Below are 27,861 nucleotides of genomic sequence, written 5' to 3' on the forward strand. Positions count from 1 at the left end.
AAGCACTGCAATGATTCAAACAGTGAGGCTTGGACTCCAAGTCCTGCAGGCTAGGTTCAAATGGGTGTAACGACCACTGCAAATGGCTACAGCAGCATATCTATAACTCATGTTAGCAATTTCTTGGCTCATTTCTATGACTGGTACAAGGACTTCATCTGCATTGAAAGCAGGCTAGAAAGCAGGGATATTTAAAGTGCAGAGCAGCAGGGATAGCAAATGGCAGAGGGGATAACTGCCTCCCTTGGGGAAGTTTCTAACGTGGAATGTGTGAAAGGTGGTCCATGTGAAGATTACTGCCTAAGATATATAAGGCACTCCACAATATTTAGTGAATTAAATGAAACGAGTCTTTAATCCAGAGCTGTTCAATTTACAAAAGGCAAATTTAATATGTTCAAAATTCAACAGTGTATTTTTGCAAAGCTTAATAAACCTGGGTTAAGTACATCAGTGGAAAGATTTGTATTTGATTAGGTTCTTAGAAAATATTTAAGTTATGCTACACATATTCTCAATGTCAAAAGCATACCAATACTCTAAACAAAGATCAAAATTACTATATTATTAGAGAAAATATTAAACATTTCTAGAAGTTTTGGTTTTTTAACTTCATGTAGTTTTTACACACTAGCAAATACTTGAAAAAATAGACTAAAACTGGTACCACTGCTCATGGTATCAATGGGAGGTGGTCCACATAATAATTAATTCTGAACTGAAATGGATCTTAACATGTTTAGCTGATAAAAACACAGAGAAAGTTAAGTCTTCCATAGTGTGGTACTGTGGTTCACAATGGATAGTCAGTCATAGGTCAAACTATAGTTCTATCACATTTAGTTGGGAGAGGAGATCTTACAGAATGGCTTTCAGAATAACTTCCATCATTTAACAATAGCCCATTTCAATTTTCTCAAGGTCATTCCTACAGTTCAAAACAAATACAGTACTCTAACAGTGGGCATTTAAAAAAGAAAAAGAGGCCCACTCATTGGCTTTCTGCATAAAAGTGACAAAAATGACACCAATTGCCTTAATTTCTGAATTTTGCTATTATTCTGGACTCTCGTGGGTCCAGGCATTTTCCCCCTTGGGATGGATGAGCTTTTTGTGTAGATATGATTTTGTGATCTGGATTGCTCCTTCTAGAACCATGACTTGGTTCTCAGTTCCTCATCATTCTGGGCCAGGGAAAACCGGTGAAGTTTAGATTTCAAGACATCATTCTAATGAAAGAATGTAACAGTAACTTCAACTGTCTAGATGTATTATCAAGCAAGACTGTTAAGAGCATGCTTTTCAGATCTGTTCACCAGACTGAATGAGATCCTCACTAGACTCTGGTATACAGTCCTGTGCCCACCTCCCACTCCTGAAACCTCACCCAAACTAAAAACAATGCAGGTGCAGGGGTGGAAGGAGGGAGGCAGAGAGGATGCTTGTGCCCTTTAAGACCCAGGCAGAGGTGCTTATTTTCTCTTTTTTAAAAAAGGGTTTAAGATGTAATTCACACATCATAAAACCCATTTAATTTGTACAATTCAATGTTTTTTAGTATATTCAGAGAGTTGTGCAGCCATCACCATAATCAATTTTAGAACATTTCCATCATGTATTCCTTGTATCCCTTAGCCACCACCTGCTAATCCTCCCATTTTCCCAAACCCTAGGTAATTGCTGACCTGTCTCTACTTTCTGTCTCTGTAGATTTGCTTTCTCTGGACAAACGGAATCATACAATATGTGGCTCTTTGTGAGTAGCTTCTTTCTCTTAGCATAACAATTTCTAGGTTCATCCACACTGCAGCATGTTATCAGTACTGCATTTGTTTTTTTATTGTCAAATAATATTACTAAATTTTATTTATCCATTTACCAGCTGGTGTATATTTGGGTTGTTTTCAATTTTTGTCAGTATTAACATTCATGTACAAGTTTTTGTGTGGACATATGTTTTTATTTCTCTTGGATATATACCTCGAAGTGGATTGCTGGATCATATGGTAACTCATGTTTAGCATTTTAGGAATTGCTAAACTGTTTTCCAAAGTGGCTGCACCATTTACATTCCCACCAGTAGCGTATGAGTGTTGCAATTCTCCCATATTCTCGTGACCCTAGTTATTGTCTCCTTTTATTTTTCTTAATAAATTTATTTATTTATTTTTGTCTGCGTTGAGTTTTCGTTGCTGCGCGCGGGCTTTCTCTAGTTGCAGTGAGTGGGGGCTACTCTTCGTTGTGGTGTGCGGGCTTCTCATTGCGGTGGCTTCTCTTGTTGTGGAGCATGGGCTGTAGGCACGCAGGCTTCGGTAGTTGTGGCACGTGGGCTCAGTAGTTGTGGCTCGTGGGCTCTAGAGCGCAGGCTCAGTAGTTTTGGCACACAGGCTTAGTTGCTCCGTGGCATGTGGGATCTTCCCAGACCAGGGCTCTAGGCATGTGGGATCTTCCCAGACCAGGGCTCGTAACCCGTGTCCCCTGCATTGGCAGGCGGACTCTTAACCACTGCGCCACCAGGTAAGCCCTATTGTCTCTTTTTGATTATAGTCATCTTAATGGGTGTGAATTGGTATCTTATTGTGGTTTTGATCTGCATTTCCCTAATGACTAATGATGTTGACTATCTTTTCATGTGCTTATTGACCATTTGCGTATCTTCTTTGGAGAACTGTCTTTTCAGATCCTTTGCCCAGTTTTTAATTGCCTAATCCAGAGTCACAAAGATTTGCCCCTATGTTTTCTTCTAAGGGTTTTATAATTTTAGCTTTTATGTTTCATTCATCAATTCATGTTGAGTTACTTTTTGAAAATGGTGTGAAGCATTTTGCATGTGGATAGTCAGTTTTCCCAGCATTATCTGTTGAAAAGACTATTCTTTCCCCATTAAATGGTCTTTGCACCCTTACTGAAAAACCAACTGACTATAAACCTGAGAGTTTATTTCTCTACTTTCAATTCTATTCTATTGATTTATATGTCTATCTATTGTTATGCCAGTAACACACTATCTTGATTACTGTAGTTTATGGTAAGTTCTCAAAGTAGAAAGTTTAAGTCCTCCAATTTTGTTCTCAGGTATTCTGGGTCCCTTGAATATCCACATGACTTTTAAGATGGGTTTCTCTGTTTCTGCAAAAACGTCATAGGGATTTTTATAGAGATTGCATTGAATCTGTAGATCAATTTGATGATTATTACTATATTAACAATATTAAATCTGATTTTAGTATAAGAATTGAACTTCTTTGGTTAGATTTAATCCTAAGTATTTCATTTTTTGGATGCTATTTTATTTTTACTTTTAAAAAATATTTATTTATTTATTTGACTGTGCCAGGTCTTAGTTGCAGCATGTGGGATCCTCGTTGCTGCGTGCAGGATCTTTAGTTGCAGCGTGTGGGATCTAGTTCCCTGACCAGGGATTGAACCCGGGCCCCCTGCATTGGGAGCATGGACTCTTAGCCACTGGACCACCAGGTAAGTCCCTGGATGCTATTTTAAATTGAATTGTTTTCTTAATTTTACTTTCAGTTTGTTCATCAATCAAGTGTATAAAAATACAACTGATTTTTGTATATTGATCTTACATCCTACAGCCTTGCTAGACTAACTTATTAGTTCTAGGATTTTGTAGTAGATTGCCTAGGATTTTCTTTATGCAAGATTATGTTAGGTGCAAATAGAGATACTTTTAATTTTTCCTTTCTAATCTAGATGACTTTTATTTCATTTTCTTGTCTAATTTCCTGTCTAAAACCTCCAGCATAATTGCAGTAAACATAGTGAGAACAGATAGGCTTGTCTTGTTCCTGATCTTTGGGAGAAAACATTGTCTTTTATAGTTAAGTATAACATTAGCTGTGGATTTTTTGCAGATGTTCTTTGTTTTTAAATACATTTTTTTAAATTAATTAATTAATTTATGGCTGCGTTGGGTCTTGGTTGCTGTGCATGGGCTTTCTCTAGTTGCGGTGAGCGGGGGCTACTCTTCATTGCAGTGTGCCGGCTTCTCAATGCGGTGGCTTCTCTTGTTGCGGAGTGCAGGCTCTAGGCGTGTGGGCTTCAGTAGTTGCAGCACGCAGGCTCAGTAGTTGTGGCTCACGGGCTCTAGAGCGCAGGCTCAGTAGTTGTGGCGCATGGGCTTAGTTGCTCCGTGGCATGTGGGATCTTCCCGGACCAGGGCTCGAACCCGTGTCCCCTGCATTGGCAGGCGGATTCTTAACCACTGCGCCACCAGGGAAGCCCTGTAGATGTTCTTAATCAGAATGAAAAAATTCTCTTCTATTTCTACTTGGTGGAGTGCTTTTATCATGAAGTGTTATTGAACTTTGTCAAATGCTGTTTCTGCATCTATTGATATGATCACGTGTTTTTTGCCCTTCATTCAATTAACGTGGTCTACTACACTGACTGATTTTCAGATATTAAACCCACCTTACATTTCAGGGATAAATCACATTTAGTCATGGTGTATAACCCTTTCTATATATTGCTGAATTTGATTTGTTTGTATTTTTTCAGGATCCTTTCTTTTATATTCATAAGGTATCAGTCTGCATACAATATTTGTATACACAAATATATAAAAATCTATGTGCTTATACTATACTAAAAAATAAACCAAATATTTCAGTCATCTTCAGAAGTTTCTAGGATGTTTTGATGCACCACCCAGGTTCCCTTTTAGAGTGAAAGATTGCCTCTGCTGAAGAGAGTTGTCTTGCCCAAAATGGTGCCTCATTCTGGGAGCATTCCACAAGTAATGGCCATCCAACATGAGGGTACAAAGGCCTGGTCTCCTCACCACAAATGGAAACAGTTCTGAAGCATCATACTAGTTTGAGAACTACCCATAAGATCAGTTGAGGCCTCCAGTGAGACAGTGACAAAACTCAACTTCTCTCTGCACAGTCCTGCTTTCTTCCTTTCCCTTTGATCTCATGAGTACTCCCTAATAAACCTCTTTCATGTTACTCTCCAATATTGCCTGTTTCCTAAGTTTAGATAGTCATCAAGATTACTTTAATATTCTCAGCAAACCCTATGGGTATATCCAGATTATGTAACTTTAATAATCACGGGTTAATCTATGAGGAAAGGCAATACAACATAATGATTAAAAGCACTCTTTGGTGCCAGACATGCTTTAACACCAATAATCTATGTGACCACAGTAACACCCAGTCATAAAAAACTAATATTATAATTAGTAACCAAACATTTGTCCAAGCATTAGGTTTAATATCATGGATAATACTAAAAGTATCAGGTAATGTTGACAGTAGTATTCTTTTTAGTTGATGGCTTGGGAGAGTTACAAAAACTGTTTAAGTTTGGGATTAAACAGCAACAACACCACCACACATACACACACATACACAATCTGGAATATGGGCGAGTGTCAAATTATGTCAACTAATGAATATAAATCAGACTAACAGGATTATCAGACACCTGAGTAATAAAAATAACGTTGACTGCTGGAAAGCTAACAGGCTTTTATGTTGAAATAGAATGTTATTTTTCCCCACAATTGAATCAAGCGGGGGTATGGATTGAAAGTTTATTAGTAGTGGTAAGATAATTTAGTGGGTCGAGGTCAGCAATTAAAAAAAATTTGCAAAGATGCTAATTGGAGTGCATCTTACTAAAGTATGTTTGTTTTACACGCATATCTATGTGGTGCACGTATGTGTGTACGGGGCCTCAAGGTAAAATGCATTTCTTACTTTGCATCAGGGTAAAACACGTTTGAAAGTCTCAGATTCTGCTCCCCAAAGCCAGCAGCACAGGAAGGGCTGTGGGCCGGTCGCGGGTGTGTAGCGGGGCGCCCCCTCCCCTGCCTTTCTATACTTACGAAGGAGTCGCTCACGACTAGCACCACGTTAGGCGCATCTGGCCAAGCCTTAACTGCTCCCCGCCTCTGCCCACCTGCCCCAGGAGCTGGTGTTGCCAGCGCCGAGACTGCGACCACCGCCACCCACAGCGGCAGCATCACGGGGAGCTGTTCTGGGAGCCCGGCCTCTGGGCGCTGGACCCTGCCCCTCCCCCTAGGAAGTTCCACCCGAGAAAAGGAGGGCGGGGATCGCAGAGATCGCAGTTCGGTTTCCTTCACCCATGGAACTACAACTCCCATCACGCTCGGGCTGAGCACATGCGCAAAGGAGGAATTTCCCTTTCTCGACTCACGTTAAGACCTTTTAATCAAATACCGAGCGAACTAAAACCCAGCCGTTTCCAGTCACGTGAGCGATGCCTGGGAAATGCGCATGCGCTCTGACTTCAGATTTGGCTTCTGCAGGAGAAGCATCTGTCCCAGGTTGGTTTTGGTCGCTGTCGCTTTTGCAGAAGTTGGAGCCGGTAGGCAGTTGAAATGTTACCTAGACAGAGAAAGGATCAGGGGCCGAGGCTGCTTGTTTTGCGCAGAGCAAGCGTGGCTGAGTGTTAGGTGAGACCGTGAACTGGGAGATGATGAGGTGGCAGCGCGTCTGTCACTTAAGTTGGATTGGGCGGTTCTTTGTGGGGCCTCTGTCTGGACCGCCTAAGGTGCGATATGGATACCGGGTGGCCCCTCGAATACCTTCCTCCCAAGGATGTTTCTAGCCTGCCTCATCCTATTCGCCGCTTTGCCTGTGCAGTAAGGATTTATTGTGCTCTGGTGGGGTGAGGAGCGGGGCCTGGTAAGAAAAGTTTCATCTTCTATGTGGGGATAAGCTTAGGTGGACTTTACCTTCAGAGTGCGAGGGAGAAGCTGGATAGGTTCTCAGAGGGAGAAACGTTGGGCTGTGTGACGTGTTCGATTAACTGACGTAGATTCAGAATACCATTATTTTGCAGTGGTTTTGAAAAATCACTGGTCCTCTTGACTGTTGAACTCCTTTGGAGAAATCTGGAAGAAGCAGATTTCTGTCCCAGAGCCAGATTCCTGATTTCATTATTATAGTTTCAGGTATATAATTTGTGCCTCACATTAGTCGTTTTAGTATTTTGACAGGAAAAGGAGTTGTAGTATTTATTTACATAAAATCAACCTTTAATACTAATATTTGACAGTATTTTTTGCATACAGTAATTGTAAAAAGGACAGACCTTATTTATTTAACACTCATATAGTGCTTATTATGTGCTGGGTATTATACTACGCATTTATTGAGCACCTGTTTTGTGCCAGGTACTTTTACATGGAGTATTTTCTATAATCCTCACTTTCATCATTTTTCAGATAGGAAAGCTGAGACTTGGACAGGTTAAATGACCTGCCTAAGGTTACACAGGGAGCCAGTCTGAGTAGGACTTGAATTTGAGTAGTCTCTGCCCTAACTCATCGCCATGCTGTCTCTAATTAACTGCAAAATGTTATGCCATTCTAGTGATATTAATCTCTGTTAGTGAAGCAGCATTGTTAATCGAGCAGCATGCTAACGATCTATGGGAGCAGACAAATATATAAACAATAGTACCTGACCGTAAGGAACTTACACTCTAGGGAAAAAAACAAAATAATAATACAGTATGAAAGGTAATATACATAGGCTCCCTCATGAACAGGCTATATTTCAAATATTTGTTTTGAGTTAATTTGGAATGTAGAACACATTTTACCATAGAAACAATGTTGACTGACATTTAGGTTCATAAAAATATATTTAACTTTATCTGTGGCATAGTATTGATTTTTGTAAACTATTTACTCTCTCTGGCCTTGTTTTCACAGGACGTGTATTCTGAGTTTCCGGTCAGGATGACAGGAACACATCTTTTTCTTTCTCTCTGTCTCCTTGGCAGTGTCAGTGGGAGCAGGTGCTGTACTGGGTTGGAGTGAGATAGATATTTTAGGGTCCCAGACATATAGCGCTGGAAAAATCTAAGAGACTTCTAGTCTTATTCTCAACTCACATTCAAGTTGTCGTACAATATTCCTCCCAAGTGGATTGTGCAGTCTGCGCCTTTTCATCTCCAGTGATGGGAAACACACTTCCTTCGAGGGGCCTGTGCCATATTTGTACAGGTTTAATTATTAAAAGTTCATATTTTGAGCTGCAGTCGGTCTCCCTCTACTTTTGATTGTTCATTAGTCCATTTACCTTCACTTTTACATGAATAATCTCTCCCTTTCAACAGCCCTTTTCAACTTCCCCACCATTTTTTTTTCCCCAGGTCTCCCCCAGTTCCTTCGGGTAATTATCATGTAACTTCAGGTTTGTTTGTTATTTGGTCACTCTTTTCTGGACATAAAGCATGTTTGCTAATCAGTAACTTACCCTGTCGGAAAAGGTACTTCTGAGTTGTTTGTGCACACCTTTCTGTGTGTACATGTGTGTATATAGTGTATTGTAGTGAGGGAGGGCTCCATTATGTGTATGTTTAGGTCATCAGTTAAAGGTATCTACATTACGGGTTACCTGCTTTAGTGAAATACTTTGCGGTTCAGAAAAGTCTTCAGTTGAAAGTCTTGGTCTAGGTTTTGGCTCTTCATAGTTTTTTAATGTCCAGAATACCAGCAGCACTATATTCTGCCCTAAGTGTGCAGTTAGTGACTATCTGGAACAAATTCAGTATTATCTTCACCTGCTGAAGAGACAGAATACATCTGTATAGAACATAAAGCATCTGTTAAGTTGCAGGCTTTAGTCTAGTATTTGTGTAATGACTAATTTGAAGGAGATACTTGCGTTTGATGATAGCTGTCTTTTGAAGAACATAAGCAAGAAGGTTGCTTCTTGAGAGATCAAGGAAGGAAGGATTGGGGATTTTAAATGTGTAGAGAAAGTATATAATAACCACTGTTGGTTAGGAATGGGAAAAAAGTGGTGAAGTTGATTGAGAGGGTGGTAGGAGATATGGACAACAGAACTAATAGCTATTGTGTTCAGGTGTTCTGTCTATGTACATATCAGGTAAGTGATCTCGTTCTCACTTTACCAATGAGGAAATAGGCTTGGAGGTGAAGTAAGGTGCCCAAGATCTGCGGAGACTTGAATCCAGATCCATCTTTCTTGACTTGGTGGCTGGATATGGCAGAATGAAGGGGCTGACAAAAACTGGGGAATTTTGTAAGAACAGAGTTGAAACAACTGAGTAAATCAGTAAAATTAGGTTGAGTGAGGAGGGTAATCATTTGTAGCTGGATGGCGGCTTAAAGAAGTTAGTGAAATGGGAAGTCAGGCTGTAACTTTTATTTTACCTCCTGACACCGTGTTTAACTTTTATTTTACTTTCCTAAACGTTATTAGGATCACAGTACTTTCTCTTCTTACCAGTAAGACCCTTTTCTGTGGAACTAACCGTTCTATTTAAGTACATATATCACTAGTACATGTCTTCATCCCTACCAGGTTCACCTAAATTTTGTTCATTTCCTAGTTCTAAAGTAGCATTTTTTCCATTTTTACTTTATTCAGTTTTTCAAAATACCTCCATTCTCTCCAGGAAGCATTCTAGATTAATTTTGTTTGACAGAATCTGTTCCAGAGATACCATCGAAAGATACTTAGAATTTGTAGTCGTGTAAAGTTTGTGTTAGTATTTCAGATGGCTATTTAGATGGATTTTTAATATTTAAAAAAAAGTCTGCTCTGTTTTATTAAATTACAAACTAGTCTAGTTGCGTCATATGGGCAACTTTTTTTCATGTTTATAATGCCTTATGTGGCTTAGAACAAGATTCACTTTAGTGTAGCCAGCTTGCAGATTGTGAGTAAATAGTGCCCTTAACTGTCCTAGATTCAAAGCAAAGTAGCGTAGAAATAGGTGACATTCTCTTCTGGCTCAGTTTTTTATGTTGAAGTCAGTGTATTTTGAGTTTCTGTAATTTTTTTCTGAGTCTTTCTGATTTTTTATGATGTTCCTTTTACACCTTGTGGCTATAGCAACACAGTTTAGACTGATTCAGAAATTTGGAGATTACAATTAGTGTCTCTTTGGGAAAGAAAAAAGATGGAAAATTTTACATAATTATTTCTCATGTTTTAAATTATGAATTATGAAAATTGAACCCGAATCCGATGTTTTAAAAAATTCAATATGTTTTGGGTTGTGTATGTCATCTTTTTTATGTGCCTGTCTTATATTTTACTTAATTTAGATGGATAAACATTTAAGGAACAATCTGAAAATCAATTTAAAGAGAAGATAAAGTGATAACAGCTAAAAGGTAAGTGTCTAGAATGCTAAATAATAGGTAATTGGAGTCTACTTTTACTTAATGATTGTTTTTACTGATTCTTTTCAGAAGGAAGGTGTAATGGTGTAGGTTATGGTCATCACAAAGTACCTTTAGACTTTTGTAATTAGATTTAAAGGTATCATTTTTTGCTTTTCTGTAATTAACTTCCAGTGTCATTATTGTCACTATTTTTTAAATTATTCTTCTTATTTGTGCTTTGTGGAATCTTTGTATCTCCACAACTTAAGGTTGTGGAGGTAGCATAAGGTTCCATAGCTTTAGCTGGAGTGTGTGGGACATATCAGTACATCTACCTATGTTAGTTTTGAGGTATATCATTGTCTTTTGGCATGGTTTTCACTCTTTTTTTTTTAGATATAGTTATTGCTCTTTATGCTTGATTTGTTGAATAAAAACCCTTTTAGGTTGGTAGTAAAAAAAAAACCTTCATTGAGTGAAAAGGTGCTACATGAACACTCTTATTTAAAAAAGTCATTGAGATCGAGGAGAAAAAATGGGAGGAGAGGTATAAGGGAAAATTGTGTGGGGCTGTGGAAAAATATTAAAGACACTTGTAAGAGAGCCAGAGTTTTCTCTGAAGTGTTGGAAGTGCTTGGAATAGAGGGAAGTATCCCAAAGAGAGGAATATGAGGTCACATAGACTCATTTTGGGTATTAGCTTTCCACTTTGTGAAAGGAAATGGGTTTGATGGTACCTAGTAGATGGTTAGTGTTCCTTAAAGCTTTGTCTAGAACATGAGTGGGTGAACCTCTTCCTTCTCCACACCACTTCCCAAAAAAGGGGAAGAAATTTTCAGGGCTAGAAAGAGGCAGATTGTTTTGTCTTTAAAAAAAATAATCTCCTGAAACTAATATTTATGTGTATATATATATGTATTTTAGGTGCAGAGAGGGGGCCTCAGTGCTAGCTTATTATGCTAAATGCCAAATCAGATGAATAAGGAACAGGAGGAGGAGAATAGAGGATTCCACTGCAGCAAGTGTAGGTGTAATCATATGTGGAGACATATAGAGATGTAGAAGGATATTGAACATTAGAACTGGTTACCAAGAGAAGAATGGAGTTTGTCTCATATGGTCTTTAAAAGTAACCTACTTATGGGCTTCCCTAGTGGCGCAGTGGTTGAGAGTCCGCCTGCCGATGCAGGGGACACGGGTTCGTGCCCCAGTCCAGGAAGATCCCACATGCGGCAGAGCGGCTGGGCCCGTGAGCCATGGCCGCTAAGCCTGAGCATCCGGAGCCTGTGCTCCGCATATGGGAGAGGCCACAACAGTGAGAGGCCCGCATACCGCAAAAAAAAAAAAAAAAAAAAGAAGAAGTAACCTACTTAGAATAGAAGCATTTGACAGCTCCATGTTTGCTGCTCCATTTAAATCCAAATTTTTCTGTCTCATTTTCAAGGTCTTCTGTAATCTGGTGCTCTACTTTACCTACCCAGCCTAATTTTCCTGTTCTTCAGCAAGTCCCTTCTGTTCCATTCAGCCTGGTTTCCTTATTGTTTCCTCCACGTGCCATGCTCATTCCTGTCTCTCCAACTTTGCTCGTGCAATCAGTGTCTCTGGCTGGAGTAATTTTCCTTCTTCCCTCCATTCTCAAATCCTTTCTCCATCTAGTAGCTGTTAATTACTTCACCCCACACTTCTCTTCTCTGAACTCCTACTGCACTTGCACTCGTTATCCTTAATTTAGCTTTTGATTCTTTAATGACTCATATGTCTTAGGTCTTTCTCTTGATTGAGATTGTATTCTTTAGAGCAGAGGCCTTCCTTTCTGTTTCTTTTGTGTCATATACAGCATATAGCTTGAGAGCTGCATAGCTGCATGTTGTTTTAGTGCTGGTTGGTTCTACTTTGTCCAGATGTGCTTTTACTCGTATGTTGGGTGATAGAAAAGATGGTGATCTTTATCCTGGAAAAGTTGCATTCTTTTTTTTTTTGCTTGGTCTTGTCTTAAAACTGCCTTTGTTCTTTTTTTTTCCTTATAACTTAAAAAAAAATTATTTATTTATTTTTGGCTGCATTGGGTCTTTTGTTGCTGTGTGAGGGCTTTCTCTGGTTGTGGTGAGCGGGGGCTACTCTTCCTTGTGGTGCATGGGCTTCTCATTGCCGTGGCTTCTCTTGTTGCGGAGCACCAGCTCTAGGCGCACGGGCTTTAGTAGTTGTGGCACGCGGGCTTCAGTAGTTGTGACTCATGGGCTCTAGAGCGCAGGCTCAGTAGTTGTGGTGCACGGGGTTAGTTGCTCTGCGACATGTGGGATCTTCCCGGATCAGAGCTTGAACCCGTGTCCCCTGCATTGGCAGGCAGGTTCTTACACTGTGCAACCAGGGAAGTCCCTCTTGATTTTTTTTTTCCCTTGGATGCCTCTTTTTATCCCTTTCAGTTGGTCCAGATTAGTTATCATCATCATTGATGTTCTCTTCTTTTTAGTCTGCAGGTTTATCTACCAAAGATAACTTTGGTGTGAGAAATTTAAAGTGAAATCAGCATAGAAATTTGTTGCCTGCTCCAAACAAGATTTGTAGACTATAAAAAAAAATCCTTCTGAAGTTTGCCTCTATAAATTTATGCCAAGATAATTTCAGGTAACAGAGCAATTTCTAAAATAAGAGCATATGAAATATGTTGCTTTAATTATCTAATTATTGTAACTACGGAAAAAGTCACTTTTCTGCCTATTTAGGGAATCTCGTTTTGGCTGTAGATAAATTGATATTATGATATCTTAATTTTTATATTATTTGAATCTAAAATTCCTTAAGTCAAAAGGATTGTTTTTTAAAAAAATTCCCTAGCTTCTTTTTTTTTTTTCTTCTTTTCCGGTACACGGGCCTCTCACTGTTGTGGCCTCTCCCGTTGCGGAGCACAGGCTCCGGACACGGAGGCTCAGCGGCCATGTCTCATGGGCCCAACTGCTCCGCGGCATGTGGGATCTTCCCAGACCGGGGCACGAGCCCGTGTCCCCTGCATCGGCAGGCGGACTCTCAACCACTGCGCCACCAGGGAAGCCCTCCGTAGCTTCTTAAATTTCTTTGATCTTGTACTTCTGCCTCAGCCCCTTTGGAAATAAAGGACTGTCTGTGTACCATGTCAGCAAGCCATCTTCTTGGTTCATTTTGCTGCCTTGAACATCAGTGGTCTATAATGACCTAATGTTTACCTAGCTTTGTTTTGCCTTCCTGAGATTAGAATTCAGTGGAGTGGGCAAAAAAATGTTTCTTTTTTCAACATCAAGTTGTAGTTGGATTTGACTGGTTTATTGGTAAACCAGAATAAGCTGTGAAATCTTAAGATATGTTAGTTTATTTAAAATTACATTAGTGTATCTTATATTTTAAGATTAAGTGAAGAAATACTTTGTCTACCAATTAAAATATCTGTCTATTTATGTTGGAGTTGAAATCTTTTTATGGCTGAAATTAGTATATAGTCCTCTTGCATATTAAGTGCCTTCATTTAAGTGTGAACATTACATTTATTTCTCTTCAAAGAATACCATATTACAAAGAATACTATATTACTGTAATCCTAAAGTAGTTCTTATTGTGAAGAAAGTTAATATCCTGATTTATATTTTATAGAAACTAACATTAAAACAGAATGCTTTCTTAAACTCTTACATCATAGTTACTGAAATTTGTTTGTGTTTGTGTTTTCACTCTGTGACTTAGACTGATTCTTCTTGCTTCGTGTAGAACTGGATTGAGCTTGGCATGTGTTTTCCATCCTGGCACATAAGATCATCTGTGTTTTAACCTACTACATGGGGAGTGGTTATAATTCAAATAACAATTCAATTCAACAAATGTTTATTAATATATACAGTTTGTCAGATACTGGGTACTGAGGATGCAGCAGTTAGACAGCAACAACCCAACAACAACAGATAAAAATCCCTGCCTGCCTGGAACTTAACGTTCTGGTGGGGTTGGGGAACAGATAATAAATAAGATAAAGAAGTAAAATATATACTGATGTATTAGATGGTGACAGGTGCTTTGAAGAAAAATAAATGCAGTGTTCTGGAGATTAGGGACTATTGAGTGGTTGGGAGTTGGGGGAAGGAAGTGTCGACACTTTAAATAGTGTGGCAAGGGAAGGTTTCATTGAGGAAGTGACATTTGAGTAAAAATCTGAAGAGATGATCTGGTTTTATGTTTTTTAAACATAAGATATATTTATTTTAGGGGAAAGAATGTTCCATCTAGAAGGAATTACATGTTCCTTTTTCAGAGGTTAAGTTTGTTAAATTTGTTGGAACTGTTGCCGTAGGCAGGTCTCACTGTAGATTCATTCAGGCTTTTTGTTTTGACAGCATGTCCAGCAAGGAAGTAAAGACTGCTCTAAAAAATGCTAGAGATGCAATCAGAAACAAAGAATACAAAGAAGCTTTGAAACATTGTAAGGTAACCAGTATTTTTTTCTTCCACAATAAAAATGTTACCCGATTATGAGCATCACTGATTTGTAATGTGAATCCCTTACTGTCTAAATACAACAAAAGTAGTCAGGCTTTTTGAGTAGGACCGTCCCAGTGGCTGTGCCAGAGCAAGCCGCTTCTGCCACTTAATTTCGTCTCCCTCTGTGTTGGTAACTTACCAAAGCCAAGTTCTCAAAGCCTGAATGTCTCTTAGGTGTTTTTTGATGGGTTGTACTGCGGAACACCATTGTATCTTAAAGTTTTTGTTCTTTAATGGTATGTGGACATTTCGATTCTGTTTGGTTTGTGGATGGGAGAATCAAGATTCCAAAGTTGCTTTCTATGCTGATGGGGATGTTCCAGTCCAGAGGGAGAACTTGAAGGTGCAGGAGAGATGCAGAGTAGTGCTAGGAGTGAAGTCCCTGGGAAGGTGGGTGAAGATGGGATCCAGAGCGTGAGAGGAGGGCCTTTGATACTTCTTCCATCTTAACAGAAGGGAAGATAGATGTAGATCTATAGCTGTCGGGTTTGCAGATTTGGGGGTGGGAAGATAAATGTTCCCCTCTGATGGCTTCTATTTTCTTAGTGAAGTGTAACCTGAGGATGGAGGAGGAGTTGTATAGGAGGTTTGAGACAAAAGAAGGTATGAAATAGTTGTCATTTATAGTGAGGAAAGAAACTTACTAGTAAGGATTAGAAAGCTTAGGAGGCCCTAATGAGTATCCATTTGAGATTTCATGTCATTAAAGTGAAATCGGTAAACTCAGCTGTGTAGTTTCTTCCTTTGTGTTAAACTTCTCAGGCTTGGCGATGGGCATGATGGAATTCAACTGTGGGTAGTAAGAAAGTTGAGGGGAAAGAGAGGCCAAGGAGTTGAGGATGTTTGCAAGGGAGTGATAATAGTGATTGGTCATGGAGTCAAAGATGGGAAAGGAGAGGTAAGAATTGAGCAGTGGGGTGACAAGAATTGAGCAAAGGGGGTGAGGTAAAAAACAATTGGACATAACAGAGGTTAAAGAATTGTTACCATTACAGTGATTGAACTGGGAGGATAGGAGAGGTGCATACTGGAAACCCAGGTTTTGGATGGCTGAGTAATGCTGAGGCTAAGTAACTGGGAGGCCATGGCATTCATTGGGTCGTCTGCATGAATGTTAGAATGATTAAAGGAATTGAAGTGGAGAGGAAGAATACAGTATTTTCACTGAAGGAAAGGGGAGTTCCTAGGAGGCTGGTAGATGGTAGCAACAAGAAGGATATTTTTTGTAGTATAGCCAGATGGCTTGACCTTCAAAAGTACTGGGGTTTTTTTGGGCTTCCCTGGTGGCGCAGTGGTTGAGAGTCCTCCTGCCGATGCAGGGGACACAGGTTCGTGCCCCGGTCCGGGAAGATCCCACATGCCGCGGAGCGGCTGGGCCTGTGAGCCATGGCCGCTGAGCCTGCGCGTCTGGAGCCTGTGCTCCGCCACGGGAGAGGCCACAACAGTGAGAGGCCCGCGTACCGCAAAAAAAAAAAAAGTACTGGGGATTTTGAAGGAGGGAGGAGTAGAGGAAGAATGTAGGTATCAGTATGAGCAAGGAGAGCCCTTTCCTCACCTGCTGGTTGGTGGGATGTGGGATGTTCGAGAAAAGAAATCAGCTGCAGCAAGTAAGATCTGTAGGGGAATAGCCGAGTTTTGTTGAGGCAGAACTTGGTACAGTTAAAAGAAAGATTGAAAATAGAGAGGGCCCTTGGCTGTCCAGATTGGGAGTTCCAGAGGTTACAATAAAGAGTTTAGACAGTGGGAGGGAGAGAATTGGGTAAGATTGGGGGAAATAAATACATAACAGTATAGGATGAGAGCCTTAAGGGGTGGAGGATGCCCTTGTGAGGTTAGGTTTCTAGTGGTGACTGAGCCCAGCAGGGATGGAGACCACGACAGGACTAATCCTGATACAGAAGAAGGTGGACAGTCTGTTTAAACGGGGAGAGAAGAAGGAGGTGTGGGAGGGGAGGGACTGTTTCCTTCAGCACTAGGCTGATCTAACTAATGCACATCTGAATCTGCTTCTTTTATTATATACAGCAGCGCCATAGCACTCTTCTTTCTGATTCAGACATGAATTCCTATAATTTATGCCATAGAGACTCAAATGGAAAGCAAAGATGGGGAGCTAGTCAGTGGCAAATGTATGATTACTTATGTGTAGTAACCAGAGTGTTGATTGAGACTAAAGGAAATTTTTCGTGAAGAGATTAGTGTATTGGCTGGGTCTTGCCTGATGTATCACCCTGTCTGCCTGTGTGCCTCTATAACCCAGTATAATCATCCCTTCAGGGAGCCTCCTCTGACTTGTGTGGATGGAGTTTGGAGTCAGATACTCTTTTCTTCACATTGTTTCAGCACTCCATGCTTGCTTTCACTACATTGTTATAATTATTTCCTTAAAAGTCTGTTTCAGATTCTGAAAACCTGGTCATCAGGCAGATAGCCAGTCCTTACTGATTGTGGGTTGACTATGGCATTTATTGTTTGCTCAGCAGTTATGTGCCAGTCATTGTTTTTGGTGTTGGGGACACAAATGTTAATAAGGCCCCAGTATTTGGAGCTTAGCTTTGGTGGTTACCTCATTGTTGCTGGTTTTTTGGGAGGTAGTGTTATGGGATAGAATGGAGCTTGTGCTGCATATTGGTGACAGATGGCTAGGACTGCTATGTGGATGCACAAAAGCCTAATAATGTGACTGCTTCAACTCCTGGAAATGGTCTTATTTTCTCTAGAATATGTAAAACCTTAAGAGCTAATTTCATTTTAGCTACTAGTTCTTTCTTTCACTAGAACATCTTTGCTTTCTGTTTCAAACTATTTTACCTTAGCAAGTAGTTGTTACTTCTGAAAGCAGCTCTGCATATAATTTTTATTCTAGTTGATAGGTGTTGTTTAAACATTCATTGCCACTATTTATTTTTGGCTGCTTTGGGTCTTTGTTGCTGCGTGCAGGCTTTCTCTAGTTGCGGCGAGTGGGGGCTACTCTTCGTTGCGGTGCGCAGGCTTCTCATTGCAGTGGCTTCTCTTGTTGCAGAGCACGGGCTCCAGGCGCACAAGCTTCAGTAGTTGTGGCACATGGGCTTAGCTGCTCCGCAGCATGTGGGATCTTCCTGGACCAGGGCTCGAAACCGTGTCCTCTGCATTGGCAGGCGGATTCTTAACCACTGTGCCACCAGGGAAGTCCCGCCACTATTTATTTTGAACATATTTGGTACAGTCACACTGGAGTCAACCTACTTTCTTAGCGTATAATTTCAATGAAAAAATTCTGTTAAATATGGAGAGATGTTATAGTGAAGGAAAATATGGGAATTGGATAAGGTGAAATGATACAGAAAATAGTTTTGTGAGGGACTAGCAGCAGTGTGGCATGGAGGCAGGCAGGATGGTTGGGTGGTAAGAATGATCTTATTGTTCTTTTTATACTCAGTATTCTCAAGGGACAGAGGGAGGCATTTGGTAGAGGCATCAGGAGTACTTGGGCAGCTTTTTAAAAATAATACCTCATATTTCATACCCCTTACAGTCACTGATCCAGTCCAACTCCCTCTCCCTGAGGAAACTGAAGACCACAGGGGTTAAGTGATATTCTTAAGATTGTCCATTTAGTGGTAGATCCAGATTTCCTGACTCCTAGGTAGACTGTCTTGATTATTGTTTGTCCATGAGCTTCCAAAATTTAATTACCTTCTCTTTTAATTTTTTAATCAGACAGTGTTAAAACAAGAGAAAAATAACTATAATGCCTGGGTTTTTATTGGTGTTGCTGCAGCCGAGCTAGAACAACCTGATCAGGCCCAGGGTGCCTATAAGAAAGCTACTGAGCTAGAGCCAGACCAATTACTAGCTTGGCAGGTACGTAGACATTTTTATTTACTATGTTATAGGAAAGAACTTTTTCCCATTTTTCAAAATACAGCTAACAGCTTTACAATTTAGCATTTAAACCTCCATTTACTCAGAATAAGAAAAAAAATTAAATCTATTGATCTTCTAAACCTGAAAATTAGTTGAAAAAAAAATGGTGCCAAGAATGCTGTTTACCACTATTTAATCTCCAATCCAATGGATTATTTCCAAATGTTAGGACAGAAATTGAAACATGATTATATAAATTTCCAACTTAATTATATGTGCATATTAGAGACTTACGAAGAATATTCTTTATGCTTACCTGAGAGAAAAGAAATGTATATTATGTTTTTAAAATATGTTTTTAAAAATGAAATAATATAAAAAATTTGAAATTCTATGTCTCTGAGTACTAGTTAAATTCCTTCTTCTCATTTAATGGTCTTCGTGGTTTTTACTTGGCTTCTCCAGCTTTTTCATATTTAATAACTGTTTCATATCTCAATCACATCTTGGAAACTATGATTAATAGGGGTAGTAGGTCTGGAGAACATGAACCTGTTTGTCTCAGGTTTACATGAACAGCAACATGAGTAGGGTTATCTAGTAACATCTCCCTAATGCCAGCTTTTATTATGTACTGATTGGTTTAGGATATCTGATCTTTATTTGAAGCAAAAATGACAATTTCCAAAGACTACTTGGATTTTTCTTGTTTGACCATGTGACAGTAGTGTCACATGGTAACGTCTTAGGTGTTAAGATTGCATAATAATTATTAAAAGGTATTTTTTTTATTGTGGAACACTTCAAGTATATTTTCAAAAGTGAAGAGAATGGTAAAATGAACCCCTCTATGCCCACCATCCAGCTTCAGTAAAAACTCACTCATGGCCAGTATTTTTTCACCTACTACCTCCTACCCCCAATTATTTGGAGGCACATCCCAGACATTTTATTTCAACTGTAAATTATAATAATCTCTATCATAAATAATCTTCATAGATTGTCAGTTTATTTAGCAAAATAAACATGAGCACACTAAATATCTTTGGAAGAATAATCTCTGTTGTTTCCTCTTTTAGGGGTTAGCAAGCTTGTATGAGAAATGTAATCACATAAATGCTAAGGATGACTTACCTGGTGTTTACCAAAAGCTCCTGGATCTTTATGAAAGGTAATCAATATGTGAGGAAAGGCTAGTTTCTTTAATGGCTTGAATTAGAATAAAACTGATTCAAAATTGTATGGAAGTACTCCAGACATTTACTGGGAATTGTGAATCATTTTTCTTTCAAACTGTTGTTACAGAATCTCTTGATTGTGATTGAAACACTAATCGTAAGGGGATTGACTTATTTGAGAACTTTGTTATTATTTTTAGTCAATATAATAGAAGATAATATTTCTTAAACCTTTTCTTTTTTATGAGATGCTCATTTTATAAAATTTTACTGTAGTGTGATAGAGGATATGTTCTAATTTAAAATAGTGCCTAACATTATTTTGGGGATATTTTAATTTTTGTGTCTTAAGTCCTCAGTTGTTTTCATTAATCAGATTCAAAATCCTTTTCTTCTATTCTAAGTGTTGACAAACAGAAGTGGTGTGATGTCTGTAAGAAACTTGTGGATCTGTATTACCAAGAAAAGAAACACGTAGAGGTTGGTTAATGATTTGCTGGGGTAGTAGATTTCTTTTAATAAAACCATTATTAAAAGAAAGCTTTCCTTTAGCTTAAGGAAAAATTTAGAAAATTAATTCTAGTGTGGTATCAAAACAAATCACAGTGCTTTGAAAACTGTAACTTGGAATTCAAATTTCAGGTGTCATTATTTCCAGACTTTTTTGAAACTGGGCAGGGATAAATAAAATAAGTAAAAATATCATCTGTAGAATTTATTGTCCTGTTTGTGGTGTGCGACTCCTGATGCTGTAGGTTATGAAGATTGGGGCATGTAGTCATTATCCCTGTATGTACTCTGGTATCTCAGTCATACTTGTAGTATAAGCACTATGTGGACGTGCCCAATCATCTTATTTTTTATGGAATTCATAATAGATGGAGTTCTGTGCTTTTGCTATTTTTGTGTATTAGCAGATAAAAAATATTTTTACTTATAGATTTAAAATTTTTTAATAGCACTTTAGTATTTTAGATAAAGTAACCATTTTAAATCTCCCTGATAGGTGGCCCGAACATGGCACAAATTGATAAAGACACGGCAGGAAGGAGGTGCAGAAAACCAAGAACTTCATCAGCTATGGAAGAAATTGACCCAGTTGCTGGCTGAGAGTACTGAGGATCAGAATAATGAGACCCAACAATTGGTACTAGCCATTTATTCCCCACAATTTGTGTCATGAAAGTTGATCATTTAGTTGAATTTAGAAAATGGAAACATAACAATATGATATAGAAAAACACTGTACGTCAGACTAGATATTTTATAAATGTTCAGTTTTAAATTCATAGAAGCTCTTCCTGATAAAATCAGAACTGCAGGCCTACAGTTTCATACTAAGTCTGGACAGAGTGGAAATAATATTCAGGGTATCAGAATTTTACTTCCTTGTATTCATAAGAATTCACAATAAATCAGTTACTTAATCACTGTAAAAAAAGATACTATGAAATTGGCTTTTGCAAAACTGCTATAATTTCTAAAAAGTTGTACCTTAAAGGTGTGTTTCTTTATATTTATGAACTAAGAGTACTAGATTACTTTCAGATTTAACAGTTCAACTAGAGTATTTTATTTATTTATTTAACTTTTTATTGGAGCATAGTTGATTTACAATGTTGTGTTAATTTCAGGTGTACAGCAAAGTGAGTCAGTTATACATATATATATAGCCACTCTTTTTTAGATTCTTTTCCCGTTTAGTTCATTACAGAGTATTGATTAGAGTTCCCTGTGCTATACCGTAGGTCCTTATTAGTTATCTGTTTTGTATATAGTAGTGTGTATATGTCAATCCCAATCTCCCAATGTATCTCTCCCCTGCCCTTTCCCCCCTGGTAACCATAAATTTGTGACATACATCTGTGACTCTATTTCTGTTTTGTAAACAAGTTCATTTGTACCATTTTTTAAAATTCCACATGTAAATGATATCATATGATATTTGTCTTTCTCTGTCTGACTTACTTCACTCAGTTTGACGGTCTCTGGGTCCATCCATGTTGCTGCAAATGGCATTGTTTCATTCTTTTTTTATGGCTGAGTAATGTTCCATTGTGTGTGTGTATATATATATATATATATATATATATATATATATATATATACACACACACTACATCTTTATCCATTCCTCTGTTGATGGACATTTAGGTTGCTTCCATGTCTTGGCTATTGTAAATAGTGCTGCAGTGATCATTGGGGTACATGTATCTTTTCAAGTTGTGGTTTTCTCTGAGCATATGCCCAGGAGTGGGATTGCTGGGTGATATGGTAGTTTTATTTTTAGTTTTTAAGGAACCTCCATACTATTCTCCATAGTGGCTGCACCAATTTACATTCCCACCAACAGTGCAAGAGGGTTCCCTTTTCTCCACACCCTCTCCAGCATTTATTGTTTGTAGATTTTTTGATGATGGCCATTATGATCCGTGTGAGGCGATACCTCATTGTAGTTTTGATTTGCATTTCTCTAATAATTAGTGGTGTTTAGCATCTTTTCATGTGGTTTTTGGCCATCTGTATGTCTTCTTTGGAGAAATTTCTATTTAGGGCTTCTGCCCAATTTGGATTGGGTTGTTTGTTTTTTTGATATCGAGCTGTATGAGCTGTTTGTATATTTTGGAGCTTAGTCCCTTGTTGGTTGTAGAGTATTTTATTTAGAGTATTTATATTTAGTATTTAGAGTACTTATACCTAGAAATATTTCTTTTTTTTTTTTTTTTGCGGTACACGGGCCTCTCACTGCTGTGGCCTCTCCCATTGCGGAGCACAGGCTGCGGACGCGCAGGCCCAGCATCCATGGCCCACGGGCCCACCCGCCCCGTGGCATGCGGGATCCTCCCGGACCGGGGCACGAACCCGCATCCCCTGCACCGGCAGGCGGACTCCCAACCACTGCACCACCAGGAAAGCCTGAAATATTCTTTTTTAATGTACACATTTTCAAGTAATTGAAAAGACTTTTTAAAAGACTTAAAAAAACCTATTGGTTTTGAACCATAATTGGAAAATATTTTCATAATTCTATTTTTTTATATTTGTAAGTTTAAAAGTAAACTTAATTTCATATTATAGTAAATAAACACTCAATGTACACTTGCTAAATTTAATAGAATTTTTAAATGTGAACAATTATAGACTCCATATAGGAAACAAATCTCATTTCTTTATACGTTCATTCATTTGTTCACTCATTAATTTGTTCCTTTAATTAGAAAATACTTATGGAGAACCTATTACTATATGTCAGGCATGTCCTAAGTGGTAGGAATAAAAACATGAGAATAAGATTTGCATTTGTTTTTGTATTGGTTTATCTGTGTATAGATTCAGTTGTGGAAAAAAATTGAACATTGACAAAACTAGGTGATTTATTAACTTCTTTTAAACCATGTCTTCATATTATGACTTATTTCCTTAAAATAGTATCAGTTACCAGGATATCAAACACATGTCAAAATAAGTAAAAATATTTTGAATTATCTACACTATACTCCTCCATGAAAGAGAACTAATTATACTTATCATTTTAAGAATTGACTTCTAATTGTTAAATAGGATAAAAGGATTTTTTTGGGGGGAGGGTTATTTTCACCTTGAATGCTAGCGATACTCTGCCTTATTTAAGTCTGTTCAGGGAAAAATGTATCACATATTTACCACGTGGATTAATTTCATTACTATTTTTTTTAAACGTGTTATGCTAGACTGTTTGTTAGGCTTCTTTTTTTTTTCTTTATTTGCAAGATCATTAAACTTTATTAGCACAGTAAAATTTTATTTATTTATACAGACTTTATACCATACCTTAAAATGAAAATTTGAGGTGGTGAACTGTATTATGAATTTTTATTATAAAGTCATGGAAATTCATTTTGAAAAATGTAGAACTTACGTAACCAAATGAATGGTATTCTTTATTTTTATTATATATTTTTAAAAAATATTTATTTTTGGCTGCATTGGGTCTTCGTTGCTGTGTGCGGGCTTTCTCTAGTTGCGGTGAGCAGGGGCTACTCTTTGTTGCGGTGCATGGGCTTCTCATTGAGGTGGCTTCTCTTGTTACAGAGCATGGGCTCTAGGCATGTGGGCTTCAGTAGTTGTGGCTCGCGGGCTCTAGAGTGTAGGCTCAGTAGTTGTGGCTTACAGACTCTAGAGCGCAGGCTCAGTAGTTGTGGCGCACGGACTTAGTTGCTCCGTGGCATGTGGGATCTTCCTGGACCAGGGCTCGAACCCCCCGTGTCCCCTGCATTGGCAGGCGGATTCTTAACCTCTGCGCCACCCGGGAAGTCCCATGAATGGTATTTTTTAAAGTGCTTGCCTTGGATTCTGGTATTGCTGTCCTTGCTGAGGAAATATTTAGGAGGCTTCTTTTGGAATTTTCTTCAAAGTCAGTTAATAATACTATGTAAGAAGAATGATTTCATGATAGTTCAGTCGTATCTCTGTTTTTTTACCAAAAGTATAACTTAATAAAAATTTTTTTTTTGAGATTGAAGATTTGCTATCCTGAAGATGTTCCAAAGACTGTGCTGGTGATTTCAGAAGAGATGTTTTAAAAGTGATCTGAGCAGTAACAGCTACACTAACATATGAGACTGTACCTCTCAACTAGTTAGTAGGGAGCAGCAAGCACTTACAAGAATGTTTTGTTGAATTAATGTCGCTAATTTATAGTTATCCCTTATTAGTTCAGTGCAGTCTGCTGGACAATTGGAGTTAGATGTATTCCAAACTTAATTATACATTTTTTTCCTCATTGAAATTGTAGGGCCAGACAATAAAACACATTTGCAGTTACTAGTTAAGGGTATGGTTTGTATAAGTAAGTCTTTTGTGTTCAACTGTTTATTGTATTTGTCATTTAAGTGTGCTACAGATAATAGCTTTTTGTGTCTTTGTTTCAGCTATTAACTGCTTTTGAGAATGCACTGGACTTATCAGATAAGATTCCTAGTGAAGATCACCAGGTGCTTTATAGACATTTCATTCAATGTTTATCCAAAGTAAGTTGATTTTTAAAATCGCTAACGTGACTTTCTATTCTAATTAGGAAAGTGCTCACAAGTATATTTTTCTGCTACTCACTTTATTTTACTTTTATATTTTCAAGTTTCCTCATGAGACTGCTAGGTTGAAGAAGGCTTGTGAAGGAATGATAAACATCTATCCTACTGTACAGTATCCATTAGAAGTGCTTTGTTTGCATTTAATTGAAACAGGTAATTTATTCTTTGTTATATTGTGTGTCCCAGAGGTGTGAGAGTGATGTTGCTATGAATCAAAAATTGTTTTAGTGCCCGTTGTGTGTAAGGCATTGTTTCAGTATTTCTGGACATGAGAGGAAGTACAATATGTATTCTTTGTGCACATGAAAAGGCTAAGAAATACAGGAAGGTATTAGTGACACAGACGAATTATGAGCTACTGAGTTTATTGTTGATCAGTGAAGTCTTTTTGAAGGTAAGAATTGAAGAAGGTCTTGAATTTTCCACAGAAATTAGATGAACAGGAGAAGGTGAAAGATACGCCACATGGCATGAGCAGAGGAATGGGACTAGGTGTGGTTTGGGGGAATAGTAAAATAGTTCTATTTGCTGTAGTAGAAAGAATAACTAAGATATATTTTGATCAAGTAAGTTAGACTGTATTACACAGGGATATGAATGCCATGCAAAAGATTTTGTGAAAGATTAACATTCTCAGTGTTGATGTTATGTGGTATGTCAATGTCACAACGACATTGTTACAAATACGATAGTATGATAAAGTAATGAAGTTTGTGAATGATCTACTTTTTTAATTAAACAGCAGATTCAAGTCAGAGAGTGTGTCTTAGTGTATGCTTCATGCTGTTGCTTCTTTGTGTACTTTTGTTGGGGGAAGAGAGAGAAGTGATGGCAGCTAGCCTTCTGGGAGTTGCCAAAACTTGTAGCTGTGGATATTCTTGTGCTTGTCAGTTTACAGGATGTTGACCATATTGGTTTTCACAACAGCTGCTGTCTGTTTTGCCAGTGTCTGTGCTGAATAGGTGTTTTAAAAAGAATTTGAATATCATTCCTGTCCATTCCTGTATTCACCCGATAGGAATATAATTCATAGAAGTCAGTCATTGGAATGGAAATGACAGTACCAGCACCAGTGTGGTAGTGATTGTAAATTATTGCAGAGCTTTCCTAATCCATTTAAGTTTTTTCACTTTGTTGCTAAATGAGTATAGACATGGGAATGCTTTGTATGTTAATGACCACCGCATGTTTCATAATTGAAAAATGGTTGAAAACTACTGCTTGAGATAAATGAGGGAAAATTCCTGTTACAAAAGTCTCATTGCACTTATCTTGGCTCTCCCCACTCTAACTTTCCCTTGTAAGTCCAACTTGTACTTTTTTTCCCCCTGGTGTCTGAATTAAAGTCCAGAACTCTTCAGTTTTGGATTTTTTTATGGTGAGAAGTAAGCAGACCCCCTTTTCCTTACTTTAACTGAGTCAAAGATACACGTGCAAGAGCAGTTTTCACTAACATGAGAAAAGAAAACATTAAAAGTGTTGTAGTGAGTAGATTTATGAAGTATAAAATCTTAAACTAATATGGTGTGCAGGATAGATTGTACAGAAGATAGACTAGATTGGGTAGAATAAGTGATGCTAGGAATGAATGAACTATAGGAATGAATGACCTGGGAATATGATAGCAGCAATTGAAAGTAACAGGTGAATGCAAAAATGGAAGAGATTTCTTAGAGGTGAAGGGAGGGAGAAATCAATTTTAACTTTCAACTCTCCTGAAAAGTTGCACTAATATGGAATGATGGTTTGTACGAAAGGTAAGTTGTTGAGAGGAGCTGTTAATGGGCATTCAGAGGGAAATGTTCATCAGGGTTTGCCCGTGAGAGATCAACAAGGTTTAGAAGCCGTTTGCGTGTACATGAAAGTGAACGGAGTGGATGACTTCAGAGGATGCCTGAAGGGCGGAAAGGTGAAAACTGTACCTTGGGCAGTGTTGGCTGCCTCGAAGGGAAAGGGAGGAAGAGGGGGAAGAGGGGAGGGAGGACAGAGAAGCGAAGAGGGTCAGAGAGGAAGGTGGGGGAGCCGATGCAAAGCAACACGGAAGGCAAGGAAAGAGCATTTCAGAAAGGAGGTCTGTCTTGAGAGATTGAGCAACTAATTTTATGATTAGGAGGCCTTTAGTAGGGCTGTCTTTTTTTTTTTTTTTTTTTTTTGCGGTACGCGGGCCTCTCACTGTTGTGGCCTCTCCCGTTGCGGAGCACAGGCTCCGGACGCGCAGGCTCAGCGGCCACGGCTCACGGGCCCAGCCGCTCCGCGGCATGTGGGGATCTTCCTGGACCAGGGCAGGAACCTGTGTCCCCTGCATCGGCAGGTGGACTCTCAACCACCACGCCACCAGGGAAGCCCAGGGCTGTCTTTTTTAATCAAAGTGATTGAATTGGAACTTAGAATACAGCAATGGGAAAAGAGTAGGAAGAAATGGTTAGCAGGTATAAAAAGAAGTAATCCAGGGACGGACTGACTTCATTTAAGGGAGAAGAGGAGGAAGTGTGAGAGGGGGATAGTAGGCTTTTAGAGGAGAAAGAGAATTGCAGTAACTCTTCTGGCAGGAGAGTTTCAAGAAGAAAGGGCTAGTTAATGTTATGGACGTTGCCTTGAGGTCAAGGAGGAAGAGGCATGCTAAGAGACTTTCAGTACAGGAAGCATGCTTATGATTTTTTTTTAATTAATTAATTTATTTTTGGCTGTGTTGGGTCTTCGTTGCTGCGCGCGGGCTTTCTCTAGTTGCAGCGAGCGAGGGCTACTCTTTGTTGTGGCGCGCGGGCTTCTCATTGCGGTGGCTTCTCTTGTTGCAGAGCACGGGCTCTAGGTGCGCGGGCTTCAGTAGTTGTGGCTCGCAGGCTCTAGAGCACAGTCTCAGTAGTTGTGGTGCACGGCCTTAGTTGCTCCGCGGCGTGTGGGATCTTCCCAGACCAGGGCTCGAACCCGTGTCCCCTGCATTGGCAGGCGGGTTCTTAACCACTGCGTCACCAGGGAAGACTTATATGATTTTTTTTGTGTGTGGTTTTTTTGTTTGTTTGTTTTCCTCTAATAGGAAGCATAGTTCTAAGTCACCCAGTTTCTTCAACTTTTAGCATGAGACCCAGTGTGTTCCCAATATAAGTGGACTGATTTTCTTTAT

General features: G+C 38.9%; 2 protein-coding genes across 10 annotated transcripts in view; one reads left to right on the top strand and one right to left on the bottom strand.

The window, feature by feature from the left end:
• Positions 1–6,121, bottom strand: part of ARSK (arylsulfatase family member K) — a 44,247-nt gene extending 38,126 nt beyond the window's left edge. Inside the window, exon 1 of one of the 3 annotated variants that reach the window (XM_033400989.2) lies at positions 5,858–6,120. In XM_033400989.2, the coding sequence (XP_033256880.1) occupies positions 5,858–5,995 (138 nt within the window). In that variant the 5' untranslated portion in view covers positions 5,996–6,120. Of the gene's footprint in view, positions 1–5,857 lie in introns of all 3 variants that reach the window. The other 2 variants (XM_033400983.2, XM_049707075.1) reach the window with 2 other exon arrangements.
• SKIC3 (SKI3 subunit of superkiller complex) overlaps positions 1–27,861 on the top strand; it is a 155,128-nt gene that overhangs the window by 63,605 nt on the left and 63,662 nt on the right. For 2 of the 7 annotated variants that reach the window (XM_049707062.1, XM_049707064.1), the window contains 10 exons: positions 1,711–1,756; positions 3,338–3,477; positions 10,085–10,153; positions 14,500–14,590; positions 18,344–18,487; positions 19,570–19,661; positions 20,073–20,148; positions 20,675–20,815; positions 24,579–24,677; positions 24,785–24,893. In XM_049707062.1, the coding sequence (XP_049563019.1) occupies positions 14,501–14,590; positions 18,344–18,487; positions 19,570–19,661; positions 20,073–20,148; positions 20,675–20,815; positions 24,579–24,677; positions 24,785–24,893 (751 nt within the window). In that variant the 5' untranslated portion in view covers positions 1,711–1,756; positions 3,338–3,477; positions 10,085–10,153; position 14,500. Of the gene's footprint in view, positions 1–1,710; positions 1,757–3,337; positions 3,478–6,262; positions 6,681–10,084; positions 10,154–11,068; positions 11,169–14,499; positions 14,591–18,343; positions 18,488–19,569; positions 19,662–20,072; positions 20,149–20,674; positions 20,816–24,578; positions 24,678–24,784; positions 24,894–27,861 lie in introns of those variants that run through there. The other 5 variants (XM_049707063.1, XM_033400966.2, XM_033400951.2 and 2 more) reach the window with 5 other exon arrangements.

The sequence above is a fragment of the Orcinus orca genome, chromosome 3 (genome assembly GCF_937001465.1).
Source record: "Orcinus orca chromosome 3, mOrcOrc1.1, whole genome shotgun sequence".
NCBI lineage: Eukaryota > Metazoa > Chordata > Mammalia > Artiodactyla > Delphinidae > Orcinus > Orcinus orca.